This window comes from Lontra canadensis, unplaced genomic scaffold (assembly GCF_010015895.1).
Source record: "Lontra canadensis isolate GAN:19392208 unplaced genomic scaffold, GSC_riverotter_1.0 scaffold35, whole genome shotgun sequence".
Taxonomy (NCBI): domain Eukaryota; kingdom Metazoa; phylum Chordata; class Mammalia; order Carnivora; family Mustelidae; genus Lontra; species Lontra canadensis.
In genome coordinates this window covers 3,444,542-3,472,467 of record NW_022631029.1, presented here as the reverse complement: position 1 = coordinate 3,472,467, position 27,926 = coordinate 3,444,542, and the positions used below count along the sequence as shown (strand labels likewise).

At 55.5% G+C, this 27,926-nt stretch overlaps 1 protein-coding gene across 3 annotated transcripts; it reads right to left on the bottom strand.

The window, feature by feature from the left end:
- Positions 1 to 338: 338 nt before the first annotated feature.
- Positions 339 to 27,926, bottom strand: KLHL26 (kelch like family member 26). Of its 3 annotated transcripts, XM_032867717.1 has the most exons (4): positions 27,826 to 27,919; positions 10,327 to 10,372; positions 4,881 to 5,063; positions 339 to 2,669 (listed from the first exon to the last, which is right to left on the bottom strand). In XM_032867717.1, exons 3-4 carry the CDS (start codon positions 5,060 to 5,062, stop codon positions 1,088 to 1,090), a joined length of 1,764 nt encoding a protein of 587 aa, XP_032723608.1. In that variant the 5' UTR covers position 5,063; positions 10,327 to 10,372; positions 27,826 to 27,919; the 3' UTR covers positions 339 to 1,087. The 3 variants fall into 3 exon arrangements, with proteins under 3 accessions (XP_032723608.1, XP_032723605.1, XP_032723607.1); XM_032867714.1 differs by lacking the exon at positions 10,327 to 10,372 and having other exon boundaries at positions 27,826 to 27,926; XM_032867716.1 differs by lacking the exons at positions 10,327 to 10,372; positions 27,826 to 27,919 and adding an exon at positions 8,537 to 8,846.

Genomic DNA, 27,926 nt, shown 5'->3' with positions numbered 1-27,926 from the left:
AAAGTAATAAAAATGAACAGCTTTAGAGCTTTGACACCGAAACAAATGTGGCCAGAGATGTCGCGAAGCCCTTAAAAGAACAGGCCACACCACTCGCCTGACTTCCCTTGCTGAGGGGGCCCAGGCAGGCCTAGAGGCATGACCACCAGCACACAGAACAAGGCAGGCGTGGAGGGCTGGAGAAAGTGAGGGAAATAAAAAGTAAGAGACCTTTAGGAATGCAGACACACTGTGAGTTCTAAAGCAGGTGTCCCCCTTGAACCAGGGGGCGAGGACGGGAACGGGGCCATCTCAGCCCGCTCCTCCTCAAGGCCCCACGAGACGCCCAGCACCAAATGGAAGGCTGGGCGATTGTGATGACTGTCTCTGAGAGCTGGGTATGTTTTTTCCTTCTGAAAGTGGACAACCGCACATACTGAAGGTATTGGGACTGAGAACAGGCATGGAGACAAATGCGAAACTCTCCTCCAAGGCCACCCTCCCACCCACCCCAGCAGCCTGGGCTTGCTGGAGGCAGAAACATGCCCACCCTTGAGGTCAACCCTGAGCTGGGTGCTTCCCTGCCACTTCACCAGCTCCTAGAGGTCCATATGTTAGAGTTTGGGGGTGGTGTTTATTTTAAAAAATAGATGGTGCAAGAAACTTGGGAGGGGGGGCAGGGCGCAAACCAGGGATTTGGGGATCGATGTTAAGGAGCTCATATCCAAATGTCTGAGGCCCCCAAGCTGGGAGAGGAGAGAAGTGGGGCAAAGCCACACAACCACATCTCAAAGGAGACCCCGATTCCCTCCATGAGCGGGGTCATGGGGCAGGTAAAGAAACCTCCTCAGGTGTGACTCTGCTGCCACGACACGTCAGCCTCATCGCTGGCAGCCTCCCTCAGTGGGCACAAAGCCAGGATCTGCTCCGGGAAAGAAGGAGGGACCCCAGGAGGGGGCCTTATCAATGCAGCAGGCCCCAAGGCGTCAGCCCCCACCACATCAGCCACGGGCCAGGGGTGGTTCTGTGGCTCTCCGCCCCAGTGTGCGCTCAGCACACCCCTCACAGAGACAGCCTGAGGCTGGCCCAGCTCCCGGGGTGCCGTGAGCTACCTCCTGGTCCCTGACTGGGGCAGCAGGACAGGGGCACAAGCGATGCCCGCGAAGGACTCTGGGAAGTGCAGGTCGCGCTCCCACTCATCCGTCTCCGTGTTATACACCTGTACGATGCCCGTGACGTTGTTGAGGCGCCAGTTGTAGCCCCCCACGATATAGATCTTCCTATCCAGAAGGCAACAGCCAGCCTCCGACTGGCCAGCCCGCATGGGGCTCACACTGGTCCACTGGTCTGTCTCAGGCACGTAGTACTCCACCGCCAGCACGTCAAAGCAGCGGTCAACGTGGTCCATGCGGCCCCCAAGGGCATAGATGCGGCCGCCGGCCCCCACCATGGCATGGAGCACGCGGGGCTCGCTCATGGGGGCCTTGAACTCCCACTGGTCGGTGGCAGGGTCGTAGCAGTGCAGCGCCTTCTTGTCCTCCACGGAGATGCCGTAGCCGCCAGAGATGTAGAGGCGGCCCCCTGCTGAGGCACCCGCGTGGCCCCAGGTACGGCGCTTCAGAGAGCAAGCGTAGCCCCACTCATTGCGCCGCGGGCAGTACCGCTCGACCGAGGCCAGGCTGCCCGCCCGGTTGCGGCCACCCGTGGCGTACACCATGCCGCAAAGCACGTTCAGCTGGAACTGGATGCGGCTCTCCTGCATGGCCTGAAGGCGCAGCCAGCGGTTCCGGTGCGGGTCGTAGCGGTAGCAGGCGTCCACCGCGCCCTCGCCGCTGCGGTACTGCAGGTGCTGGCCCCCGGCCACGTACACAAAGTTGTCGAGGACGGCCACACACGTGTGGCTGCAGCCCACCTCCATCTCGGTGAGTTCCCGGAAGTGGCGGGCGCCCGGCTCAGGCAGCTGGTACACCTTGCTGCTCACAGAGCGGTCGCTGTCGGTATAGGGCGTGCCCCCAAAGGCCACCAGGGAGGGCACGTCGGAGCGCACAACCGTGCGTGGGGACTGCATCTCGTGCTGCCGGAAGGGTAGCACCTGGTAGTTGAAGGCCTCCAGCAGGTACTGCCGGCACAGCACGTCCTCCACCATGATGTCCAGCGTCTGCACGCTGTCCACCAGGTCCGACGAGCGCATGAGCGGGAAACGGATGTGGCAGAGCACGTGGCTGGCGCGCGGCCGCCGGGCCGGGTCATGTTGCAGCCAGCGGACTGCCGCACGGAACAGGTCGATCTCCGCACAGCTCTGCAGCCGATTGCTCTGCAGGAAGAAGACGAGGCGCTCCAGCGGGAGGTGCAGGAAGTCCTCCTCCTCCGCGATCTGCAGGAAGTGCTGGAAGGTGAAGGCATCCACAGACTCCTTGAGCGAGGCCAGGCTGAAGGTGGTGGCCATGTGGCCGATGTTCAGGCAGGTCTCTACACTCATGGCGGCCTTAAGGAACTCCTCGCACAGTTCCACCACGGGCAGCATCTGCAGGAAGACCGCCGCGCCCAGCACGTCCTGCACGCAGTCCAGGTCTAGAGTCACCTCAGCACTATAGGCAAAGTCGATGATGTGCCGTAGGCCACGGGCAGACACACCCTTCAGCTCGATGACGTCCTGGCTCGCCTCCCTCATGCCACCCGTGAACATGGCCCTGAAGTTCAGAAACACAGCATGTGGGCTTGGGGTTGCCAAGGGGGCCTCATGGCCACCCAGGAATAGACTGGCCCCTGGACACCACAAGCAGGGCACAGCCAACCAGGGGAAAGAGTCCAGATGCTCATTAAAGACACGTAGAAGAGAAAAGAAGGATTTTTAATCCACCCAAGCCATGTGTCTTCCTACAAACAGCAGCTCCCCCCTCAGCCCCTCTGTGTGGGGGTACGTCCAGCCTACCCAGAGGTGTGGAGCACTGGCTCAGAGAGAGGGGACCGGGGGGACCACTCATGGCGGGGCAGGTACAGGAGGGCAGGAAAAGGCCAAACGTTGATTTTGGCCATGAGGCAAGTGCCAGCCCCACCTTGGCACCCAGCCCTGTTAAGACCACACACACAGCAGGCTCAGGAGAGGGTGGGGACCCCAAGAACACTGGGCACCATGGTTCTCAGAGGCCAGCCCCTCACCAGCACCAGCAGACACATGTGGGCATGTGGCTCCACCACCCCGAGCCCAAGTCTCAGTCCCATCACCCACAGAAGGGGAAGGGGTGAGGGTCCCCAGCTCAGAGCACCCACTAGGAGGCCTCACCAAGGTCACTGTCATCTCTAAAGAGAGGCCCAGACAGGAAAGCCCTCCGAGAATGGCCTACAGGAGCCCTAGTTCACTGTGAGACATCCCCCACCCCCAGTGAGTGAGTGACACTAGCTGTCAGCCTTTCTGTCCTGCTCTGGCAAGTGGTGTTAATGATGTGAGCACCAGTTCGAGAAACAGGACCTGGGTCACAGCACCCTCCAGCCTTTGGGGGAGCCCCCATCAGGAAGAGGGGCAAGAACCCCAACACCCTCTGGGAGTGCATAAGAGGTTCCTCTCATGGGGCAAGCACATATTGTGATGGCCGACCCAGGAGAAGGAACCTCCTTCATCCATTCATCCAACAGATGCCTGTCCCCCAGTCACACACCCAGTGTGGCCTGGGCTCAGGTCCCAGAGTGGGGACAGCTGAGCTGGATGCTGCTGTGGGGCCGCCAACTAACAACTGCCCAACACTCTGAGCAAGGGCACCATGGAGCCTTCTAGGAGCAGCACTTGGGCAGCCCCTCGGACCCTGCCCCTTCTTGTCCCCATGAGTCCCATCAGCCCATCGAAGGCAGAGGCAGCCACGGCGACGGGAGGGAGCTTTGCCTTTTAAGGCCTCGCCGGCTGCAGTGCCAGCGCAGAGGAGCCTTTAAAGGGCATTTCTGGCTGGGCCGGCCCACCCGTCCCCAAATCCAGAATAAAAATAGACACGGCGCCCCAGATGGCTTGGCTGCTCCGGCTCCCCAGAACAGCCTTGTTGAGCCTGGGGGGTGGGAGGCTGGGGGGCGCACCAGGCAAGCCGTCCCAGCCTTGCCACCCTAGCCTCGAGGACCATGCAGCCCTCGGAATGCACCTAAGCTGGGGCTCTGTGAGACAATCTGAAGGGGCACCCCAGCCACCACTGGCAAAGCAGGGTCAGAAAGCCACCCCTAGGACAGCACCCCAGCTCTCTCTGGCAGGGTCACAGCCTGGCAGGAGGAACTGGCCAGCTGGTCACTGAGGAAACGAGGGAGACTGTCCTTAGCCCATGACAGTCCCCAGCTGGTGAGAACGGCCCTAGTCCTGCTCTAAGGGGCCCTCACTCCCCCACACAGCCCAGCACAGGGAAGGGGATTTTAGGAAAGGGCTCTCGCAGCAGACTGACCAGTACACCCAGGAAGGCCTCACCTGTTGTGAAGGGACTACAACACAGCCTGGCATGCATGGGGACCCCCATCTGGGCGTCCTTCCTATTCCTCAGCCTGAGTACAGGAACCTATGGAGGCAGAGACTTGTGTCTGTCTTATCTCTATTGGATCCCCACGGCCAAGCACAGGGTCTGGTACACACAGGTGTCAAGTAAAGACAGAATGAAAACAAGGCCAAGCCCTGCTACTCCCCCAGGGCAGAAGCAGCTAATTGGGTGCCAGGGGCCACCTCTAGCCCCCAGGCATGTTCCGCTTGCCTACACCATGTCCCCCAAAAGTCGGAGAAAGTTATAAACCTAGAAAAAGCTTCAGATTTACTGAATATGTGGCCAACACCAGCCACATTCCCTCACAGCCATCCTGCCTGGTGCTGAGGTCACTCCCTCTTAGCTGGGGGGGTCGGGGGGGCACTCTCCAGCCTGCCCCCCGAGACCTGGGCTCACCTGAAGTAGTCGCTGCAGGCGGCCAGGACCACCTTGTGTGCGTGGAAGGTCTCTCTGTTGATGGTGAGTACAACGTCCAGCAGCTGGCCCTGGGCACGGAGGGCAGCAAGGCCCTGCAGGAGGCTGGTGCTATGGCTGGGCGCTGAGAAGGTGCACTTGAGAGCTCCATTTTTGTCAGCCATGCTGCAGGAGAGCAGAGGTGGGGGCTGAGCTCAGAGGCCTGAGTTCTGTCTAATCTCTGCCCAGTGACATTGGGCTGGTTCACCTGGGCTCTGAAGCTGCCCCAGGCACAGGCAAAATCACCAGAACTGGCCCTGGAGAAGCAGACACAAAACCAGGGTCCCCATCTCATTAGCCACCTGCCTGGCAACTGGCCTTGGCAAGGGACATCACCTCTCCAGCTTCCATTTGCCACCTGTGAAAGGGCCAGGGTTTCTCCTAGGATCTGAGGAGGCTCTAATGCCCATTTTGGTTTTTAATTGAGCTAGGATTCACATCACGTGGAATTCATAGTTGTTGTTGTTTTTTTTTTTAATTTTATTTATCTGACAGAGATCACAAGTAGGCAGAGAGGCAGGCAGAGAGAGAGAGGAGGAAGCAGGCTCCTCGCTGAGCAGAGAGCCCGATGTGGGGCTCGATCCCAGGACCCTGGGATCATGACCTGAGCCCAAGGCAGAAGCTTTAGCCCACGGAGCCACCCAGGCGCCCCATGAATTCATCGTTTTAAAGTGAACAATTCAGTGACATTTAGTACATACACAACATTGCACAACCACCGCCTCTAGCTAGTTCCAGAAAATCTCCATCCCCTCAGAATAAGACCCCATCAGCAGTCTCTCCTCACCCCCCTCTACCAGACCCCACACCAGCCCCTCGCAACCACCAATCTATCTTCTGTCTCTGGATTTGCTTCTTCTGGACACTTTGCATAAATGGAGTCAGGTACTGTGTGGCCTTTCGCATGGGGCTTCTCTCGCTCAGCATGTCACGAGGCTCACCCAGGTTGTGTCGTCCTTCTCGTGGCTGAGTAATATTCCATAATGTGGATAGACCAAGTCTCCGTGTCACACCACTGCCCCCCCATGCCCTAGCAGGCCGCCCCCAAGGGCAAAGCCCTTGTCTGTCCCCTGCAGGGGGTGAGGGTGGGATTAAGGGGCTGGCACGGAGCCCCAGCGTGGCTGTTGAGGAGGAACCTACAGCTTCGAGGGCAGCTCTGGTCCCCAGGGTCGGGGGGCGGGTCACAGGCCAAGAGAGGCTCACCGTCTTGGAGGCCCAGCTACTTGGACACCTGCCCAATGAGCCCCTTGTGCTCAGCACCCCAGGGGAGGGCAGCCACACAACCACAAAGTCATTTTCCAAAGACTTTGGCTCTGGGGTCTACTTGACTGTCTAATGGAAGCTAAAAGCCCATTGGTCCTACCTCCCAAGGATGAGGACACAATAAGTAGCTTGTAAGACCAGAGCTATAAGACCACACAGCAGGATTTGAACCCAGGCTCAGGATGGGACAGAGTGGGTGGGATCTCCCTGTCATGGCCAATGAAGCGGGCAGGGGGTGAGTCTCAGCAAATTGTGGGGAAGCCACAAAACCAAGAATATCTACCCTAAGAGGATGGGTTTGCCTATCAGGGTAGTTCAATGGGGGGATGGAGACACGTTAAACAGAGATTGCTGCACCTCAAAATAACCGTTCAGGAGGCAAAGGTCTTCTTAGAACAAACAATGAACTTTAAAAAAAGAGAAGAGGTGGAAACAGCCCAAGTGTCCACCGAAGGGTAAGTGGGTAAACACAGTGTGGTCATCCACACAACGGAATAGTCCTCAGTCATAAAAAGGAATGAAGCTGATTCACACTACAACGTGAATGAACCTCAAAAACATCACACTGAGTGAACGAAGCCAGTCACGCGAGGGCATAAACTGTACGATTCCTTTTATATGAAATGTCCCAAACAAGCAAATCCACAGAGACAGAAAGCAGATTCGTGGTTGCTGGGCTGCAGGAGGCGGGTGGGGGAGTGACAGCTAATGGGCACAGGGTCTCGTCTGGGGGTGAGGGAAATGTTTTGGAACTAGATAGAGATGATGTATGCACAACACTGTAAATGCACGAAATGCCACTGAATTGTTCACTTTAAAATGGTAGATTTTATGTTATGTGAATTTCACATCAGATTAAATAAATAAGACTAAACCAAAGGATATCTGAGCTTTCTCAGGTCTGCATAAAACCCTGCCATGGCCACCTGCCATGGCCCTCACCTCCTCACAGTATATGAGGACTTCTATTCCCCCCTTGCCCTGCTCACCCCCACATCCCCTCCCCTCCAGCACCACTATCCCCTCTGCTGTTTTGTCTTGAAAAACTGGTTGACTATATTATATTAAAGAATGAATGGTTTAGGAGGCCCTATTACATCACTTCAACCCCCGAACACAACAGGAGGGAACAATGCCATCACCTCTAGGGTCAGGCCACTGTGGAGTCAAGAACCCCCACCAGGACTCTCCCAGCCCATCCCTCACCCACTCCAGGCCAAGGCCAAGTACTCTGCTCTCTCCCCACGGCCTCCAGCTCTCTGGAACTTGCTTTCCCATTCCTGGGACTGACGCCTGCCCACAAATGAGGGCCAGGAATGTGGGCACTGGTCTTTCCAAGAAAGCAGGAGAAAGAAGGCTCCTCAGCCCTCACTGTCCAGCAGCTCCCAAAACAATATTAGGGACAGAAGAGCTGATGCCAAACACAGGGCATACTGTCGGCGCTCAGTCAATGCAGCTGCTGCCGGCTGACGGTCTCTGCCCTGCGTAGACCACCAGCTCAGTGGCTCCTCCACAAGAGCCTCAGGAAAAGGGGGCAAACCAACCAAGGGCCAGAGGAGCTGCAGGGTCCTGGGGTGCTGACCACAGGCCTGCAAGGTACTCAGGGTCCTGGTGTGGGAGGAGAAGGGGACATGGGACATGGCATGGGGGACACGGGACACGGCAGGGGGACATGGTTGCACTTGGCAGACCTCCCACCCATGGGAGGCTGTAGCGCATGCTTCAGAACTCAGCACCGCGCTCCCCTGGGCCAGTAATGCTGGGATGCTGGTGGTGCCGGTGGCCAGAGCCCGGGTTTGCCCAGAAGATTTGGCATACAGCCCTCCTGAAGGCCACAGAGGCCCAGAAGGCCCAAGTCGCTAGTTTGGTCTGGTTGCCTCTCCCTGCCAGGTGGAGGGGATGCCCACCTCACATGCCCCCGTTCCCCTCCCATATTGTTACGTCCAGACCGCCGTGCCTGACCCGGCTGCTGCTGGAAATTCAAGTCTCTGTTCTTCCAGTTTCCCACAATCCACCCACAAAGGGAATGTTGCTGGTTCACAGACCCTCGGGCTTCAAAGTGCACCCGTCCTCTGGTCAGGGCTGTCCTGCAGCATACAGCTCTGACTGGGATGTCTCCAGAAGGGCTTCCACTGGGTCTTCTCACCAACCCCCCCAACAGGCCTCCAGACCGCCTGAAATAAGCCCACATGCCATAGGAACCTCTAAGGACCCTTGAGGTGCTCAGGTCTGAGCCCCCACCCCCTGCCCTCCTCTCACTTCACTGGCATTGTCAGCCCCTTGCCCCATGGGTGGGAACACACAGAGTGAACGAGATGGAGAGGCCTTGCCCTCACTGGCTGCACAGTCTGGGGAATGGAGACCCAGAGAGGTCAAATCATCCAGAAGAGGCTTCACATCGCAGCTCTGAGCGTCCCACAGCTGGGGAGGGGAGAGGAGCCTAGAGCAGAAATGTGCAGAGGCCAGAAAGTTGGGGTGTCCCCAGCCCTGCCACCCCCACTGTTAGACAGTGACACCCAGCCTCTCCCTTGGAGCAGAGGGCTTGGCTGCATCCTGGGTGTTGGCCCCAAAGGCCTGGCTTCCACAAAAGGCCTACCCTGAGAAGCCCACCCTCTTCCTATAGCCCCACCTGGGGCCAGGCCAACACCAAGACAGCACCGGGAACCACCTTCCCCCGTGCCACAGGGCCCTACTGCCAAACGCCGGCACTCGACCCCTTTGTGAAGCACAGTGGCCTGGAGGCCAGGGACAGCTGGTGCGACCTCTTGGGGCCTCCCCAGCAGGCCCAGGGAGTGGAGAAGAGGCATATCTCAACCTTCACCATGCGTGTGAATAACCAGGGACCACATCAAGACCCAGACAGGATTCAGCAGGTGTGGGCACCCTGGGGATGGCAGTACCATTCTCCATAGACCCCACTCCACATTGCAGAGGCTGGGGGGTGTGAGAAGGTGACACTTAGACAGCATCAACATCCCACCTTCCTAACCAGGATCCCTCAGAATCCCAGACATCCAGAGCCTGGCCCTAAGCAGAGTGTTTCAAGGTTGGTCCAGGACGCAAAGGTGGGGAGATGCAGCTAAGTGAGTGAGACACACTCCTCCAGGAAGCCTGCCAGGGCCACACCACAGCCCTTGCTCCATCAGGCTACTGGTGTGAGAGGCAGAGGGCAGGATTCCAACCCCTGCTCTGCCATCTGTCAGCTCTGTGACTTCAGCACATACCCTAGTCCTCTGGATCTTCACTTTCTTGTCTGTCAAATGGGGCACGCAGAAGCACGGATGTCACAGGGTTGCAGTGAGGTTCCCCCTTGTCCCCATCACCTCCTGGTAAATGAGGGGCCGCAGATATTTCCCTTGGCTTCCCTTTGGGCTGAGAAGGTGGCATGGCCCAGTGAGGGGCTGCATCCCGCCGCCACCCATACAAGCCACCCACATGCCCCTGAATGGTGCCAAGTGCTTAGAAACTTGAAGCTTGGAACCACCCACAGAGCACTGGCACATGGCAGGTCCTCTCTGTGGACACCTTGCCTCATAGATTTTGTACATGTGTCCCCCCACACACACTCCAGTCTTCGCCATTTTGCTTTCAGCTAGCTTCATTTTTTTTCTTAGAAGTTTCTGATTGATTATGAGGCAAGGCCAAAAGACTTTATGTGCTTTCCTCCAAGCTCCAGGGACTGGCATGCACACACATGCTTCCACCAGAAGAAAGATTTCATACCAGGGGCAACTTCATTCTGGAGCCAGTTGGTTCCTGGACATATGTCTGCCATGGTCCTCCATATATAAAGAGCACCAAAAAATCAATATAAAACCAGCAATCTCACAGAAAGATACACAAAGGATGTGGGCTGATGGTTCATAGGAAAGGAAGCACACCTGACTGAAGAGACCTAAGAGTCAGCATGGCTCAATATAAGGGAAGCCCACTCAGCAAGGGAGTGGCTTCACCCCAGGTGAGCAGAAGCTTTGGCTGTGTGGCAATAGACACTCAACATCAGTTCCCAGTGGGAGTGTGAAGTGGAAGAATCCCCAGGAAGGCAGTTCAACAGAGCTAGCAAAATTCTAAAGCCTCACATCTTTGATCCAGCAAGTCTGGTGAGATTTATCTCAGGGATACTTACATATGCAAGATGATGGATCCAGGAGGATATTCACCAAATACCGTTTCTGGGGGCCAAAGATGAGAAACAAGCTAAACACCTTCCAAAGGGGTATAAAGAATTATCGTACCTTCTGACAAAGGGCTGACCTTCAGCTGAGCACAGAGGCCATGCACACTCCAAGCATGAAAATGCTCCCACCCAGGAGTTAGGACATACCTCACCCGGAGCCCCCAACCAAGTCCACTCCACTTACAAGGTATGAGGCCTGAGATACACTGTGGGGAGGAAATGGTCCCTTTCTGTACATACCTCATCCTCCTCCAGGCCCTTCTCCTCATGCCCCTGGCAAGGCTCACAGTACCCAAGAGGTTGTTTTTCCCCTCTCATCTCACAGATGGCACAGTTGTCCCTGAAGCCCCCATCAAAACCCCACACACACCTCACAGCCTCTGGGGAGCTCAGGGAAGGAGGAAGGAAGCCAGCAGGGGCTGGAGTCCCCAGGACAGACAGGCTTGGCTAGGCGGAGGTGGGCAGGAGGAGGAGGGAGGGCTGAGGCCTGGGACCGATGACTAAGGGAAGGACCCATTACTCAGGCCAGCCCAGACAGGGGGCGGCCGGCACGGCGGGGCCACGGGCCCCCAGGAAGGCGGCGGCGGCAGCCCTGAGCCTGTCCGAGTCTCCAGACGGCCACCCGAGCCACGGTCACCCGCACTGAGTCATCGGAGCCAATGCGTCAGCAGCCGGGTCAAGACGTCTCTGGAGGCCGCTTACTGCCGCCCCAGCTGCACCCTTGGCCTGGATCTGGCCTCTGAGGGGCTATGTGTGCCCCCTCAGGCCTGGCCTGGGCTCAAGGCTGTCCTGACCCCCTACTCCCATAGTGCATCCCCTACCACTGTCATTAGGCACCCCTGGCCAGGTCCAGGCCTGTGCTGGACGTGGGGACACAGCCACTGCATCCCTTGGAGTTTCCCCTACACCAGGGCTAATGTAAAGTGGGACTGGGTAGGGTAAAGACCCCTGAGTGGACCACCCATGGCAAGACGTCCACAATCCCCTGGGGGTCCTCAGATGGCCAAGCCCTTTGCCCATGTTGTCTCCAGCTCCTGGTTGGCACCCAGTGTGGGCTCCTTCCCCCCAAAACACCAGTCCTTCGTGGGGTCACCCCCAAAACACCATGGGCTGGAATCTTTGTTTGATGGTCTGCTTTAGGGGGACCCAGCCCAAGAGAAGATGTCCAAGTGGGGGAGGCCACAGGAAGGGCAGGGCCACACCAACTGCGGTTCCCGTACCCCAGTGACAGGGCCCCACAGTGGAAGTGGGGGCTGCCCTGGAAGCAACACCTGGTGGGGTGGGTGCTCCCCAACTCCTGCCCTCCTCTGGCTGCTGGCCCTGGTCTCCATGCTTGGTTTCCCAACCCTACAGGAAAGATCTGAAGCCCCGGAACAGCTCTTTTCATTGGAATGTCGAAAAAAAAAAAAAAAAAAAAAGGCAAGGCAAGAACAAGAAAGAATTTCATGGAAACATTTCTTTGGGGTTTTGTAAAATCCTTTCCCACCCCCACATGGAGCCCAAAGCTCGGGCCAGAACAGAGTCTGACGGTATTGCCCCTTTAACATACTGTTCTGACATGCAAATTCCCTCACTTCCCCTCAAAACGGAGAGCACTTCCACTTTCAAAGCCAATTTTGGTTTTATTGTCCATGTGGCTCGATGGAGCACAGCAGCGCAGCACAGCTGGTTGGCTCACACCCCGGCCGAAGTCGTACCAGGGAGCTCCAAGCCGCTCCACCCGAGGGTCCCGGCTTCATCAGCAGGGAAGATGCTGCAATTCATGGGAGAGAGAGGGGACAGAGACCCAGAATGAAACGGGGAGGGAGACCGGAGAAAGGGGGGGGGCGGCAAACAGAAAACCAGAAAAAGGGGGATAGAGACCCAGAGAGGGAGACAGAACCCAGAGGCGGGGTGGGTGGAGAAGCTCTGGCGGCCAGCTGGTCCACCCCTCTGCCCTATTTCACACAACACCCTCCCCCTACCCCCTGTCCTCCAGCCATACTGGAAACTTCTCTGCCTTCTCCCTCCCATCCACCTCTGACTCTTAACAAGGCAGGCCCACTGACTGAGCGTGTGCCAGGTGGCCAGGCGTGGTTCTTCACATGCAACTTCATGAATCCCACTCCAAGACAGGGAAACTGAGGCCCAGGACAGCCCCTCCAGTCGCAAGCAGCTCCAGCACTGGCTTCTACTTCTTGCTCTACCACAACCTGCTGACTGCTGAGCCCCAGGCGCTGGCTCCTAGGCACGCAGTTCCGTGGGTAAAAGTGCATCTGAGCTGGAGTCCCATATGCCCCACAAAGGCAGACACCCCCAGCTACTGTTGCCACGGTTACCACAATATTTCACAGCTCTGGGTACTGTGCTCCCAGCCCAAAGGATAGAATCACCATGTTCTGGCACCTTGCACGGGCCCTCAAATGTTCAGGCTGGCCGGCAGCCCCCATGCTCACGTCAGTGTGCTTTCTCTTGGGACTGCTCACCAGAGGCAGGCCCGCCCTCCTCACCCCTCGAAGGGCAACAGGCCCAGGCCTGGGGCTGTCCCTCCTGATAAGGGCTTGATCCCTGGGCTCCCAGGAGAACAGACAAAAGACCAGGGCTTCTGAGTGGACAAGCATGGAGCCCAGCAGCAGATGAAGGTCCTCACTGCAGTGGCCCCACAGGCCAGGACACCAAAGCACTAGCAGAGATCCAGGGGGACAAAGACTCAGAGAGCAAGGGACTGAGACCCAGACAGACGAAGACAGACAGCCTGGGGGGAAGGAGACAAAGACCTAGAAAGGGAGAGAAGAAATCCAGCCAGGGCCCCTGGATCCCAGGTGCCCCACCAAGCCTGGGCCCCTTCTATGCCATCAGTGGTTGTTTATTTCTCATTCCTGCTCATCATGCTATTTTTCCCCCCACATCTTCTGAGATAATTTTCAACAGGAGGCCCAGAGCCAAAGCTTATCTGTGCACCCGTGACTGGATCTATGCCAGGAGGGCAGGTGCACCAGGCCGATGGACAGGGGCAGAGTCTCATCCGCTCCCTCCCACCCAACTGCCTCCAAGCGCCAGAGGCGTGGGCACAGCCACAGCCCTCTGAGTCCGTCCTGGAAACACGCTGCCTATGGAGACGCCCTCCCAGGGTCCTGCAAAGAGCCCCAGGCCACACTTGCTCACTTCACCTTCTTCATGGCATCACCACTGCAGCCATCTCCCTATATGTATATCCTTGGCTTCTGCCTGTCTGGGCTCACCAAACAGTGACAGGGTGACAGAAGAGAGGGGGTGTCAAAGAGTTCCCAGTAGGAAGTAACCATGCCCCCTGCAGGGCCCGGGGGCTGGCAACTCAGAGAGCCCCCACGTGACAGCCAGGGAGCCTAAGGGTGGAAAGGTCATCAAGACAGGCAGGCAGAGGTTCTGGAACCCCCATCCACCTTGAAAGAACCATCCCGAACCCTCCCAAGGACTAAGAACCCAGCATGGTGAGAGAAGTAAAGCTTCGCGGGGCTTGAACTCATGACCCTGAGATTAAGACCTGAGCTGAGGGCAAGACCCTAGCCAACTGAGCCACCCAGGGGTCCCGAGAAGTGAACTCTTCAGGGCTGGGAGTAGTGGCTGGGGTCTGCCCCCGCATAGCACAAGCCTCACAACGAGGCCCCGTCAAGCCCACCCAGGAGCCCGCCCAAGATTCCATGTCCACAGAACCTGGACTAGTCTAGGTGCCAGCTCCACTCAAGGCAAGCCCTGCCAGCTCGGTTGTCCCGCTCTTCTATGACAGGGACAAACCACATGGAGCCTTGCATTCCCCAAATATTCAGTGGGTCACAATCAGAACTCTGCAGACACTGCCCATCTCCCACCTGCGCAAGCCAATAACGTTGAATCCCATCACTCTCCCACCTCAGTGCCCCGTGATCCTCCACAGCCTCCTTCTTCATGGGCCACTGTCAGCCCAGTGTCCCACAAGCTGGGCTGTGACCTCCTGCCTGGGCCCTGTGCCATCACTCCAGCCTCTGACTAAGCCTAGGGCATACAGGGACCTGACCACTGCTGGTGGACAGGAAGACACAGGGGCAGCACTCCTCCAATCCCCAACCTGCCCCACTCTGGCCATTTCTCAAGCCGAGAAAGAAAAGTGGACTTCCAGAGCCTACCTCCCTCACCAGCAGCAAGCTCTCTGCCTTCACAATACCTCCACCCCTCCCTGCCCTGCAGAATGAGCACCTACTCCATGCAGTGCTGTGGGCCAGGGTTGTACAGATGTGGCTCCCAGCTCACCTCCTGGTGGGCAATATGGAAAGGAGGATACCACTATTATCAAGATGGGGACACTGAAGCACAGAGAGGTTCGGGCACCCACCCAAGGCCACACAGCACACAAGAGGCCCTGGCTAGTGCCGGCCTTTCTGTAGCCTCAGATGGATAGGCCCCATATCACTTCTGTGATACAGATGGGGAGACCAAAGCTGGCCTGAGACCACTCTCCAAGGGCACTGAGCCATGACTGCATATAAAGCTGGCCAGCGGGAAGGGCAGGATGTGGCTCCTCGATGTGGGCAGGGCAAGGATGTGGACTATCCCACCAACCCTCCAGCCACTAGGAGGGACACAATCCCACTCTGCCAGGTCACCCTGCAAGAGCCTCACCCAGGCCCCTGTGTCTCTCTGACCCCAGCCCAGCTCTATTTGCCTTCCCTCTCAGTGCTCCATCTGGTGCACCATCCGTTTCCAGCCTAGCTCTCCAAGGCTGAAACAGGAGCCTCACCAGGAAAGGACAGGGCAGGTTCCGTCTCCTGCTGTGTCCCAGCACCTGGCACCACGTGCTCAGAGCTGTCATGCCCACTGACTGGTGGGCTGAATGGCTGAGTGGGTAGGTGAGTAGACGGAGGGATGGATGGATGGACGGATGGATAGGTGGGTGGAAAGGGAGGTAGATGGATGGGTGAGGTGCCAGGTGGATGGTTGATGGTTACCAGGTGGCAGTATGGGCTGGCTGGAGCCTGATTCATATCTCTGCTCGCTGCAGATATACACTGCAAAGATCTGCTCTCTTCATCCCCTCCATGCAACCTTCTGGTCCAAGTTCTGGGACTGGGTATGTTATCCTTTGGGCTCAATCCGGGAAGCACTCAGCAGGATTTTTTTCTAGAATGTCCTACCTCCACACTTTGTTCATACTGTTCCCCATATTGAAGGGCTGACTCCTCCTGTCCCCCGACCCAACCTTCCTCCTTATGCCACACTTCCAAGTCCGCCAGCTCTTCCATGCACCTCTGCCACGTTACCCTCCAAGCCTTCGGAAAGGAGAAGGTCTCCCCTATGGCCATGCTTGTCCTCCTGACCCAGCCAGGGTTCTCCACAGCCTCTCTTTCCCCTCAAAGCCCAGTCAGGGCCTCCATGTGAGGCGGGGGCAGGGACAAGCTAGTGAACCAGGCTCAGGCTCAGGCTATGCCTATTTTGTTCCCACCCACTGACACAAGGCTGATCCCGGGCAGAGCCCATCCCCTCACATTACCTCCACGGCACTGGGCTTGGAAATGGAGCCACTCGAATAAGCAAAACCCCTTCACTCTACAGGTCAGGCAAGTAGGGGCATGACTACGTGGCCCAAAGCACCACTCGATCAATAACTCAGTGAGATTCCAGCACTGCCAAATTCCAGCATCTCAGTGTCCAGCCCGGCTACCTCACCTGGAAGGACGGGGCTGAGGCCCAAAAGAGTCAGTTCTGCCAAACGGCACATGCTCATGACCAGTGGTGCTGGGCCAGGCACAGGCAGATGCAGACACGGAGATGGCTCAGCCTGGCCCTTCCAACAGCAGCACAGACTGAGGCATGGGAAGAGGCCTGTCATGAATACTGTCATTTTAGGGGTGCCAACATCCTTCCCCTCTTCTGATAAAGGCCTCCTGTTTTCCTCAGGGAACCTCCTATTCCCCAGGGGTAGGAATCAGGAGATCCCATCGCTGGGCTGAAAAGAGAGACTCATGACCAATCAGAGCCTCCCAGATCCCTGGCCACAGGATCGGGGTGTGACCCATGTGATCCAATCAGAGCCTTCCCTGGGACTTTTGCTGGGGGGACCAGAATGGAGATTAGTGTTCCCCCTGGCATTGCAAGGCCAGGTCACCTTGAAGAGCCAGGAGGGAAGGCAGAGCCGAGAGAAAGGAGTCACAGAGTCCAAGAGAATCATCTCAGCCTTGAATCTCAATGTACCTAAAACTAGAACTTTCCCTGAACTTTTTTTTTTTAATGTGAACAGTGAACTTTTATTTTCTAACTAAAGGCAGAGAATTGAATTTCTGGCACTCATAACCAAAGGGGACCTTCAATGTCAGAAGACTCTGGTCCAGGGCTCCTGTCCACCACTTTCCAGATGAGCCTCTGAAAAAACCACCAGGGAGTTACCGCTTCTCCAGCTGCCGCCTCTCCCTGCGCTGCACACAGGCTTTCTACTCTGGGGATGGGAGGGGGTGCGGGGGGGGCAGGGCGGAAGTCCAAGCTGGGCGATCTGCAGCAAGTGGGTAGTGGCGGTACCCAGCCTGAGTCCTGCCCGCCTGTGACAAGACAGCCGGCTCCCCACGAAAGGTCAGCAAGCTCCCTGTGTCCCCCACTGCGAAAGTTCAGCAACTCTAAATGCTAAAATGCTGGAAGCAGGCCCAAGGCTGGGGCTGCAGGGCCGTGCGATGCCATCAGCCTCAGCAAGAAAAACACCACATCTTGCTTCCGTAAGTGACTCACGTGGAGCGTAAACATTTGCGTGCTCCCAACTGCCCTGCCTCACCACCTTGCATGACAGAGAGGGGGAGAAAAGAGCAAGAGACACCGTCCCAGGACCCACTAGATTTCACCGAGGCAAGCACACAGTTACAACTTTCAAACGCAGTCCTGTCAGTTTTCTATGTGGGGGCTGCCTCGGGGGGCTTCGGGGGGCTCCTTCATGTGCCTGCCGCCTCCAGGACACAGCCCCACCTCCTCAACCCCACCTCGGGAGACCGCCCTACTCGCAGCTCCAGTCTCTCGGTAGATTCTGGAGATCGGGTCTCTCTGCTCCCGCTCCCTCCAGCAGGCTGCTTCAAATTCGAACATCCCATGGAGAGGACAGCTCTCCGGATATGCAGCCCAGCCAGCTCCCACCCGATCCGTCTCTGACCCCTGTGGAATTCTGCAGTTGTGGCGTCAGAAAACATCTTCAGCCTCGATCTCGATCTCGGGTGACCCCCCTTGAGGCCTTTAAAACCCCAAAGGTCCGCCCCTCAAAATTTCCTCTAGGCTGAGCTGTTCAATTCCGGAAGCTGCTTCCCTCACAGGAAAGGTCTGGGATTCCCCAAAGGTGCCGGTTACTTCCTCCCGAATCACAATATTTTCAGTGTGCGGTGAGGTGGTGTGTGCGAAGGAATCAGCCACTCACCGGGTCGGCCGGGGCTCTGAAACCGCGCTGGCGGCGCCCCAACACCCGCTCCTGCTCCGCAGAAGAGGAATGCCGGGGAAGCGCTCTCCTAGCCGTGGGGGACGAGTTCTGTGAATCCTGAGCAGCCCTCCCTGGAGGGAAATGGGGAAGGGGAGGGGGCAGGAGGAAGAGACTGGAGACTCGGGGTTAACAAGTGTTAAGAGCTCGGCTGCACAGCTGCGGAGCGGCTACCACCGGAGGGAGGCGGCTCTGCCGGCAGTGGGGACCCCGTGGCCCCCACTCCCCACTGCAGGCAGCTGGACAGGGAGAGTGGCTGGCCGTTTCCCGTCCTCAGCACACAGGGCTGAGATCCTGTTCATTAACTACACAAAGCACACGCAAAAGGGCACTGCTCACTGGCTTCTAATGGGCTGATTCACTGCCAACATGCCTGCCTCTGTTTCTCTACCCAGACCATGCCATTAAATACAATGAGGAAAAGGGGGATCCCCACCCAGCAGAGTGCAGCAGGCTCTTCCAGAAGCCTCTAGGTCAGGCCAGGTCCCCTCAAAATCCTGTCACAGACTATGTGTGGGGTATTTGCTGGAGCAAATCAGGGCTACCACGGCAAAGCTCTGCCCCGGGGAGCAGACATTCGAGGGGATGTGAGTCTCTAAGCCTACAGAATGTACTGTGAGCACAGGGCAGCGGATGCAGAAAGGCAGGTGGACAGAGCCACCAGGCCCCGAGGAGGCAAAGGTGGAGCTGTGCAAAGCACTGGGACAGAGGACACTCCAGCCAAGGAAGAGCCAGGTCAGACGTCCAGGAGGGGTGCCGAAGGAGTGCTGCTGGGAGAATAGCAGGGCTGTGGAAACACGGAGGGCCCCACAGGTGGGCAGGGTCTTACTATGAGGGTGGGAGCGGGGGTCACATGGAGAAGTAAAATTTGTTCTGAGAGTGAAGAACCACCCCACCCCCTGGCAGGTGGCAGGCAGAGCGACATGGTCTGATACCTATCTTGGGAAGGACCCGCTCACTGGCCAGAGTGTGGGGAAGCAGTCAGAGGGCAAGAGCCAATGGTGGCTCAGAGCAAGGATGAGGAAGAGATGGAAGAAGGGACCAGACAGGGACGTGGCTCAAAGGTGGAACCAGCACGATGCGCCAGCAGGTGAGGGGAGGAGATAGTAGTGTGGTGAGTGCTCTCCAGGCAAAGCTCAGAGCAGGGCGGCAAAACTGAAACTGGGGAGACCTCCCAGGCTGGCTCAGGCTAGGCCAAAGCCTCTTCTCAGGAGAAGGGATGTTCCGGGGACCAGGAGCTGCTCGCTGGAAGACCTGACGCCTTTGAGCAAGGAGAGGCAGAAGGGCTTTCCAGAGTAGAGACAAGCTCTCAAGCCTTCCAGGCCGGAAGTCCAGCTCTGCCTCCCAATCTCTGCTGGGTGCTCACAGGCAACACAGCCGCAGGCAAGTGGGGCCTCATCCTACCTCCTGCCTGCCTCCCTGCTGGATGAGTTCTTCCCTAGCACTCACTCCTCCATCCCTGGAGGAAACCTGAAAGCCAGTGACCCTGTGCCTGGCTTCCACCAGTGATCAGCACATGGCATGAGTTCAGTTTTGAATCTTCCCCAAAACCCATGCCTATCTTACCATCTCTACAACTCCCACCTAGGCCTGGGCCCCCTTGTCTCTTGAAAGAGGGAGTCTTCCCAAACACAATTTGACCCAGGTCCCTGCCCTCATTCAAATTTTACACCCCCCACTCCAGCTCCCAGCCTCCTCCTTCCCACCTCTTCCAGCTCCTCTTTGCCCTCATGACCCCTGAAAAGCCAGGCTGCTCCTCCTTCAGTACCTACACATGCCACTTGCCTATACTCAGGAAATAATCTACTTCCCATGACCCACTTCCCCCCAAGCTGATGACACGAACCCTCAGACTCAGTTCAACCTCATTCATGAGGAGGCTCTCAGAACCTCCCAGAAAAGGTAGGAACCTCCCACCTGGCCTCAGGATCATTTATGGCAAGCATGGAGAAATGATTGCACAACTGTCTTGCTAACCCTGCTGGCATGTCCCACGTGGGCAAGGCCTAACTGTCCTGGGGGCCCACATGCCCAGCACCAAGCACAGCAGCAGGCATACAGGAACTATGCAATGATCACCAGAGGAAGAGAAAGGTGTCAAGTGAGTCCTGACCACAAGAGAAAGGAGCCAGGGATGCCAGAAGTCACCTCCGTTGATGAATTGTTTCTATCTGGGTCCTTCCTCCCCGTCCCCTTACTCCTCCCACCCTTCTCTGGGGCCTTCAAGTCCAAGTCTGCAACATGCCCTAAGACCAAAGGGCAGGAATGCAGAGAAAGCCCCACTTTTAAAGCATCTGGGGCGTGGGGGTATGTGAGCACAAACCTCCGACCTGGTCTCACTAAGTTCTCCCATGCGGATCAGCAATAAAAAATAACTGGCGTGAAGAAAAGCGGGATGACACACGGCGCGGGCTCCCTGGAGATGGCACTATGATAGCAGAGGCTAATAAAACCTTTCCACCCCAATGGCCGACGACAAGAAGGCCGTCCCCCAGGGGAGTCGCAGCTACCAGGTGGAAGCGGTCCAGCTGTGAGACAAATGCTCCACAATCGGGGCGAAGTGAGCAGTCTGCAGAGCAACTGCGCATCATGAGCTCGCAGGGCCCTGCTGGCGAGAAGGTGAGGAAAGGGGCGCCTCTCTCCCTGAGGAGGAGCTGAGCTTCCTGGCCCAGCCCTCTAACACCTCCAGCCCAGCGCTCCCCACAGCTTGCCTCAGACTCAGCTGCCCCCATCCCGATACTCTGCAGAGACCCACAGAGCTGCGCTCTGCACTGCTGCCAGGTGCCAGGCCTGCACAGAGCCATCCGTTGCAGAAGCAGCCTGGACCGGAATGTTCCATTCTCCTCCTGCCCCTGCCACTGACCCTCTCTCATGACCACCCAGTAACGGAGCCACCATCCTCCCAACTGCATGAAATTCACATGTTAAAATCGAACCCCCAAAGTGATGGTATTAAGATGGCCAAGGGGGGTGCTTTGGGAGTGATTGGGTCATGACAGTGGAGTCATCAATGGGATCAGTGCCCTTATAATAGGGACCCCAGGGTGCCTGCTGGCTCAGTTGATAGAGCATGTGACTCTTTTTTTTTTTTTTAAGATTTTATTTATTTGACAGAGAAAGACACAGAGAGAGAGGGAACACAAGCGAGGGGAGTGGGAAAGGGAGAAGCAGGCTTCCCAAGGAGCAGGGAGCCCGATGCGGGACTTGATCCCAGGACCCTGGGATCATGACCTGAGCCAAAGGCAAATGCTTAATGGCTGAGCCACCCAGGTGCCCCGAGAATGTGACTCTTAATCTCAGGCTTATAAGCTCGAGCCTCACATTGAGTGTAGAGATTACTAAAAAAAAAAAATAATCTTTAAAATCTTTTTTAAAAGGTGGGGGGAACTCGCAGAGTGCCCCCTTATCTCTTCAACCAGGTGAGGATACACTAAAGAAATAGAAATCTCTGAACCGGAAAGTGGCTTCACCAGACACCAAACCTGCCAGCGCCTCAATCTCGGAATTCCTAGCCTCCAGAACTTCGAGAAACATGTTTCTGTTGTTTATACGCCACCTTGTCTTGGGTATTCCACAGCCAGAATGGACTAACACACCAACTTTCTCTCTCTCCCCACCTGCCACACTGACTCGAAGGCAAGACCTGCCAACAACAGCCCGCAGCCCCGTCAGGCCCCGTGCGGGCGCGGCACACAGGACTGCCGGCTAACTCGGCCACTTCTGCATTAACATTTACACCCTGGCCCCAGCTTCCTTTATCCCAGCTACCCTGCCCAGTGGGCCTGTGGTCCCACTTCCCAGATGAGCAGTCTGAGGTGCAGAGAGTTGCAGACATGCCCAAGGTGCACAGTGAGTATGTGGGGCGGCCCTGCTCGCCAGAGGAGGGGCCAGACACAGGTGGGTCTGATAAGGCACCTGCTACCACCAAATCTCCCAGAATTCTCAAGAGGATGAGCTGAGGCCCCATCTCTGCAGGGTCAAATCCCTATACCTCCCACCTGGCTGAAAAGAGGACAAAGCCAAAGGAACAAGAACCTTCTCAGAAGGCCAAAAGGTCCCTCAATCTTTCACACAAGGTTTGGGGGACTGGACTCTTCCAGGGCCTCAGGGCTGAGTGGCGACAATCTAGGACACAGCCAGAGAGGGCTTGTTAAGAAAGTTTAAACAAGCAAAGGTCACCAAGCCAGAAGCAAATAGATGCCTCACTGAACTGTGCCGAACCCACTCACACCGTGGGCCCTAACTGCCCATGAAAACACCTGTGGCAAGCACATCGCTCACCCGATGCCTTCGTCTCAGCCCCCGGGAGCCGCACGAGTCAGCGAGACTGTGCCCCCTCCAGACACATTTCTGGAAGATGGGCTGAGGAGTGAGAATGCCAACAACCCAACATCTGAAAAGCCTCTTGGCAAGAAGGTCCCTCCGGAACTCAGCCAGCCAGGTACCTCACAGTGACGGAATTTAGCCAGAGACGTCCAACTCCCAGGAGAGTTCCTCCATTATCCCCCGCCACTCAACCCCCAATGTGGCCATAAACTTGTCTTCCCTCCTGAGCCTGGACCCTTGTGGAAGGCCTGAGGTGGAGCTGGGTGGGAGGCGGGGGGCCACTAGAGAACAAGTGTCTTTCTGGTGAGTGAGCCTACAGCTAGGACCCCGCCTCCCCTCCCCTAGGACCCCGAAGCCCTCGGCTGAGACAGCCACACTCCCACCATCCCGGAGCTTCGGCCTGGTTATTAACAACCATCTCTACTAGGCAACGAGCTTTTTGTTGATCCCTCGAGATGGGAAGGAAGGAGAATAAGCTTTTCTCTTTCTTTTTTTCCCCCTTGGTTGCAGAAAAGTGAAGTTGGAACAAACAAGTTATATAACGCTGGGGGCGGTGGGGGATGGAGGAACTCAGTCCCTCCTGAGGACAGTTTCTTGAGTTGTGGGACCGTTGGAAAGGCCAAGGGGAAGACAGGAACCGCCCCCATCCCTGGCCAAATGACAAAGCCCTTTATGGGACAAAAAGGCAGATGCACGCGCTTCCTGGCAGACTGCAAAACCAACCTCATGGACAAGGCCAGCCTCCCCCAGTCTTCGGCAACCCCCCAAGTCTCCCTGAAAAGGCGAAGGACTGACCCAATCCCATAGAAGGGACATCCTACCCGCCAGGCTGCAAGCCCTAGAGAGCTTTTCCACACCCCTTTCATCTATCCCTTTCTCTCTCCCTCCCCACCTCCAGCCATGTTTCTTGAACATTTACTTCGTCTGTGCAACCCTTGCTCCAGGCACACGACAGCATGAGGCAGATTAGCATTTCCACTAATAAACACACCAAGGAGCACTGGGTTGAGATAGCATGATCAAGGACACACAACAGCCATATGACCCAGTGACTCCACTCCTAATACACACCCCAAGGAACTGAACACAAGTGTTCCGACAAAAGGGGCGCCCGGGTGGCTCAGTGGGTTAAGCCTCTGCCTTTGGCTCAGGTCATGATCCCAGGGTCCTGGGATCGAGCCCCGCATCAGGCTTTCTGCTCAGCAGGGAGCCTGCTTCTCCTTCCCCCACTCCCCCGGCTTGTGTTTTCTCTCTCTCTGTCAAATAAATAAATAAAATCTTTAAAAAAAAAAAAAGTGTTCCGACAAAAACTGGAACATGCGTGGTCACAGGAGCACTATCCAAATAGCCAACCTAAAAGTCCATCTGCTGGTCAAACGGTTAAACAAAATGTGGTCTGTCCACACAGTGAGGTATCACACAGTCCTAAAGAGGAATGGAGTACTGATGAGCACTCCAGTGTAGGTGAACCCTGAAAACATACAAAGTGAAGAAGCCAGACAAGAAGGTCACACATTATATGATTCCATTTATGAAACAGGTACATTTATGGAGACAGAAATGAGATGAATGGTTGTAGGGCACTGGGGTAGGAGGAATGGGGAATGATTGCCAATAGGTACAGAATTTTCTTTTGGAGTGGTGGAAATGTTCTGGAACTAGACAGATGGGATAGTTGCTCAACATCGTGAACATACTAAATGTCACAGAATTGTTGTTTTAGTAGGTGAGTTTTATGCTATATAAATTTTACCAAATAATCAAGGTGACCAGGAAAAAGCATTCTGGGAGGTAACTGATCTCGGTGGTCAGTCAGATGGCTCTGAGACGCCATGACCCGGGAGTGTGGAAGGATGAAGAGGAGTGAGGCATGGGCAAGTGATACACCGGGCCTTGCTGGCCCCTCTGGAATAAATGAAGGAAGGAATCAAAGAACGTTACAAGGGCCTCTATATCTCAAGGGATCCTTGGCAAAATATTGTGTGCCACAATCCCCCTCAAAACCTGATCCTCTTGGGGTGCCTCGGTGGCTCAGTGGGTTGAGCATCTGCCTTCAGCTCAGGTCATGGTCTCGGGGTCCTGGGATCAAGGCCCACATTGGGCTCTCTGCTCAGTGGGGAGCCTGCCTCCCCCTCTCTCTCTGCCTGCCTCTCTGCCTTCTTGTGTTCTCTCTTTCAAATAAATAAATAAAATCTTAAAAAGCAAACAAACAACAACAACAAAAGAAACTGCTCCTCTTCCCACATGATCCATCTCACCATTTAAGGGATTCTTGCCCTTCGCCCCACTCAAGCACCACAGGGATAAGAGCCCCTCTCCTATCAGTTACTCTGGACAACTGTAATTTTTCACTAGGATGGATGGAGGGGGGCAAATGGGAAGCTCAGAAGTGGGGGAAATGTCTTTTTAAAAAAGTGCCTCCAGGTCACCTGGGTGGCTCGGTTGGTTAAGTAAGTGTCTGCCTTTGGCTCAGGTCATGATCCCAGGGTCCTGGGATCGAGCCCCGCATCGAGCTCTTTGCTCAGCAGGGAGCCTGCTTCCCTTCTTCTCTCTGCCTGCCTCTCTGCCTATTTGTGATCTCTGTCTGTCAAATAAATAAAATCTTAAAAATAAATAAATAAATAAATAAATGAAATATATTTTTTAAAGTGCCTCCATTTAGAAAAGATTTCTTAGGGGATGCCTGGGTGGCTCAGTCAGTTAGGCATCCAACTTTTTTTTTTAAATTTTATTTATTTATTTGACAGAGAGATCACAAGCAGGCAGAGAGGCAGGCAGAGAGAGAGGAGGAAGCAGGCTCCCTGCCGAGCAGAGAGCCCGATGCGGGGCTCGATCCCAGGCTTCTGAGATCATGACCCGAGCCGAAGGCAGCGGCTTAACCCACTGAGCCACCCAGGCGCCCCTAGGCATCCAACTCTTGATCTCAGCACAGGTCTTGATTTCAGGGTCATGAGTTCAAGCCTTATGCTGGGCTCCATGCCAGGCACAGAGCCTGCTTAAAATAAAATTTAAAAAAAGAAACTATTTCTTAGATATCACACTAAAAGTATAATCCATAAGGGAAGAACACTGATAAACTTGCCCTTCATCAAAATGACAAAATTTTGCCCTGTGAAAGATATCACTGAGAAAATGAGTGAAAATGAATGAGGGGCACCTGGGTGGCTCCGTTGGTTGAGCAACTGCCTTCAGCTCAGGTCATGATCCTGGAGTCCTGGGATGGAGTCCCGCATCAGGCTCCCTGCTTCTCCCTCTGACCCTCCCCTTCTCATGCTCTCTCTCTCCCTCTCTCATTCTCTGTCTCTCTCACAAAAAAATAAATAAAATCTTAAAAAAAGAAAGAAAATGAATGAATGAATGAAAGAAAGAAAGATAGATGTGCCACAGACTGGGAGAAAATGTTTGTGAATCATATATCTGATAAAGGACTTGTAGCCAGAATATATAAAGAATTCTTAAAAGTCAATAATAAGAAGACAACTCAATCAGAAAATGGGCAAAAGCTTTAAAAAGACACTTTACCAAAGATATGAATACACAATGAGCCCATGAAAAAGTGTCTAACATCATTATTTATTAGGGAGATAGAAACTGAAACCAAAATAAGATACCAGTATATACTTAAAATGGCTAAAATTAAAGACTGGCTACATCAAGTGTAGATGAGAACGCAGTGCAACTGGAACTCCTATACATTTGCTGGTAGAAGTCCAAATAGTACAGTCACTCTGGAAAACAGCTTGGCAGTTTCTTAAAAAGCTAAACCTAATCTACCATAGGACCCAGTCAGTCCACTCCTACATATTTACCCAAGAGAATATAAAAACGCATATCTGGATGTTCACAGGGACTTTATTTGTAATTGTCAAAATGGAAACCCAAATGTCCACTAACCAGTAAATGAATAAGCAAACTGTCCACCCGTACAATGGAATACTCTGCAGCAATGAAAAAGAACACACTTCTGATACTTGAGACAACCTAGATGCACTTCCAAAACCATTCAGTTAAGGGAAAGAAGCCAGACATAAGAACCCACATATTGTAGGGTTGCCGGCATATAAAATTTTTAAAAAGGCAAAACTAGAGAGCAAAAGCAGATCAGGGTGTGTCTGAGGCTGGAGGTTGACTGCAAGGGGCTTGAGGGAACTCTTTGGGGTGATGGAAACCTTCTCAAAAAACTGGATTGTTTTTAAGGGGTACATAATGCCATAAATTAATTAAAACTCTATCAACTGCTAAAATGAGTGAATTATATGGTATGTAATAAGTTATACCCTGCTGTTGCCCCCAGACTATCCCATCCCAGGGCCCAAGGTAGGGACCTGGGGTTAGCTGTCCCCTTCTATCTGTTCATTACATGTCACCTCAGGCCTGGTCAGCAAGCCCTGCCAACTCTACCCCCTGAATGTCTTAAAATCTTCTGATCTCTCCTTACTCCCCACTGTAGGCCTCTAAAGCCCAACTCATGCCTCAAGCCATCAGGTCTCTCAGGTCTGCACCAGCCCAAGTCTCCACAATGAGAACTGCCTCCACAGCACAAAAGTAGTAAACTTCATCGCTTTTCACACTGGAATTATTTGTTCCCATAAGCTCACCTTCAAGGAAGAGCCCAGATTTCCTCCTTGGCCGATCGAGGGTGGCAGGCTTTCCTGGGAGGCCAGGATGGGAGGATTTGGGCCATGCTGGCCCTGTGAGAAGAGGGAGATTGTGCTACCTAAGGGAGATGTTCCTCCCCTCTGAAAAGTCATAACAATGCATATCAACACCTTCAATTTTTACACCAATTCTGGGGTTCAAGCAACCCGTCTCCGGACTTGGGCAAAGGAAAAGGGAGCTTCCCTTTGACCAAAGGGGGTGAATTCTGCCCTCTTGGTCTGTGGGCAAGACCTTGCTTCAAGTCCTTTAGCTTGAACCCCATGGGAATGGGAGACAGGAGCACCAAGGATGGACTCTCCTTAGACTTTCAGGGTTTTCTCATCAGCCTCATGCTCTCCAAGACCCACCCTAGGCATTTAGGACCCCTGGGAAGTCCAGACCCTTCCCTGACCAAAAGGACTCATTGGGACCCCTGGGCGGCAACCTCAGCCTCCCCTTTCAGGTCTTCCTAGACCCTTTAGGCCTCTTTCAGGCCCTCAGATTCACTTGAGGCCCTACCTCCAGCCTTCCACAGAACCCCTCTGCATGCCCACAGGACCACCTTTAGACACTTCAGGGCAGGATCCTACAGCACCCTCCAGGAAGCCTTAGGCCTCAGCCCCTCAAGCTTCCATCAATACCCTCCTTTAGAGTCCTCAAGACAGCCTCAACAAGCTCAAGACAGCCCATGGCCCCCTCCTCAGGGCCTCTCTGCCTCCCAGGTCCCTTGGCATCCCCAGTTCCCCTATGGTCCCATCAGTCAGGAGTCCATGGCTTTCCCTTCAGACTTCCATGCTCCTCAATGCCTCCTCGGACCCCTAGGGCCGCATGCAGATACCTCGAGGTCCTGGGGTCCCCAGCCCGCCTTCAGCTGCCCCTCAGCAGCCCTCGGTCCCCCCAGTACTCCATGACACCCTAAAGCCCGCAATCCCCCGTAAAGACCCTCGAGCTGGCCCAGATGGCTCCTCAGTACTCACGACCCCCAGGATTCCCCACACGTCACCCTGGCCCCGGGGCAGGTGCCGGCCCACCCTGCCGACGGGTCTCACCTGCTCGGGCGCTCGGGGCCCGGGCCCGTGCCGAAGCCGCCGCCACCAGCGCCACCGCCGCCACCGGACTCCGCCATCTTCCCGCCGCCACCGCTGCCGCC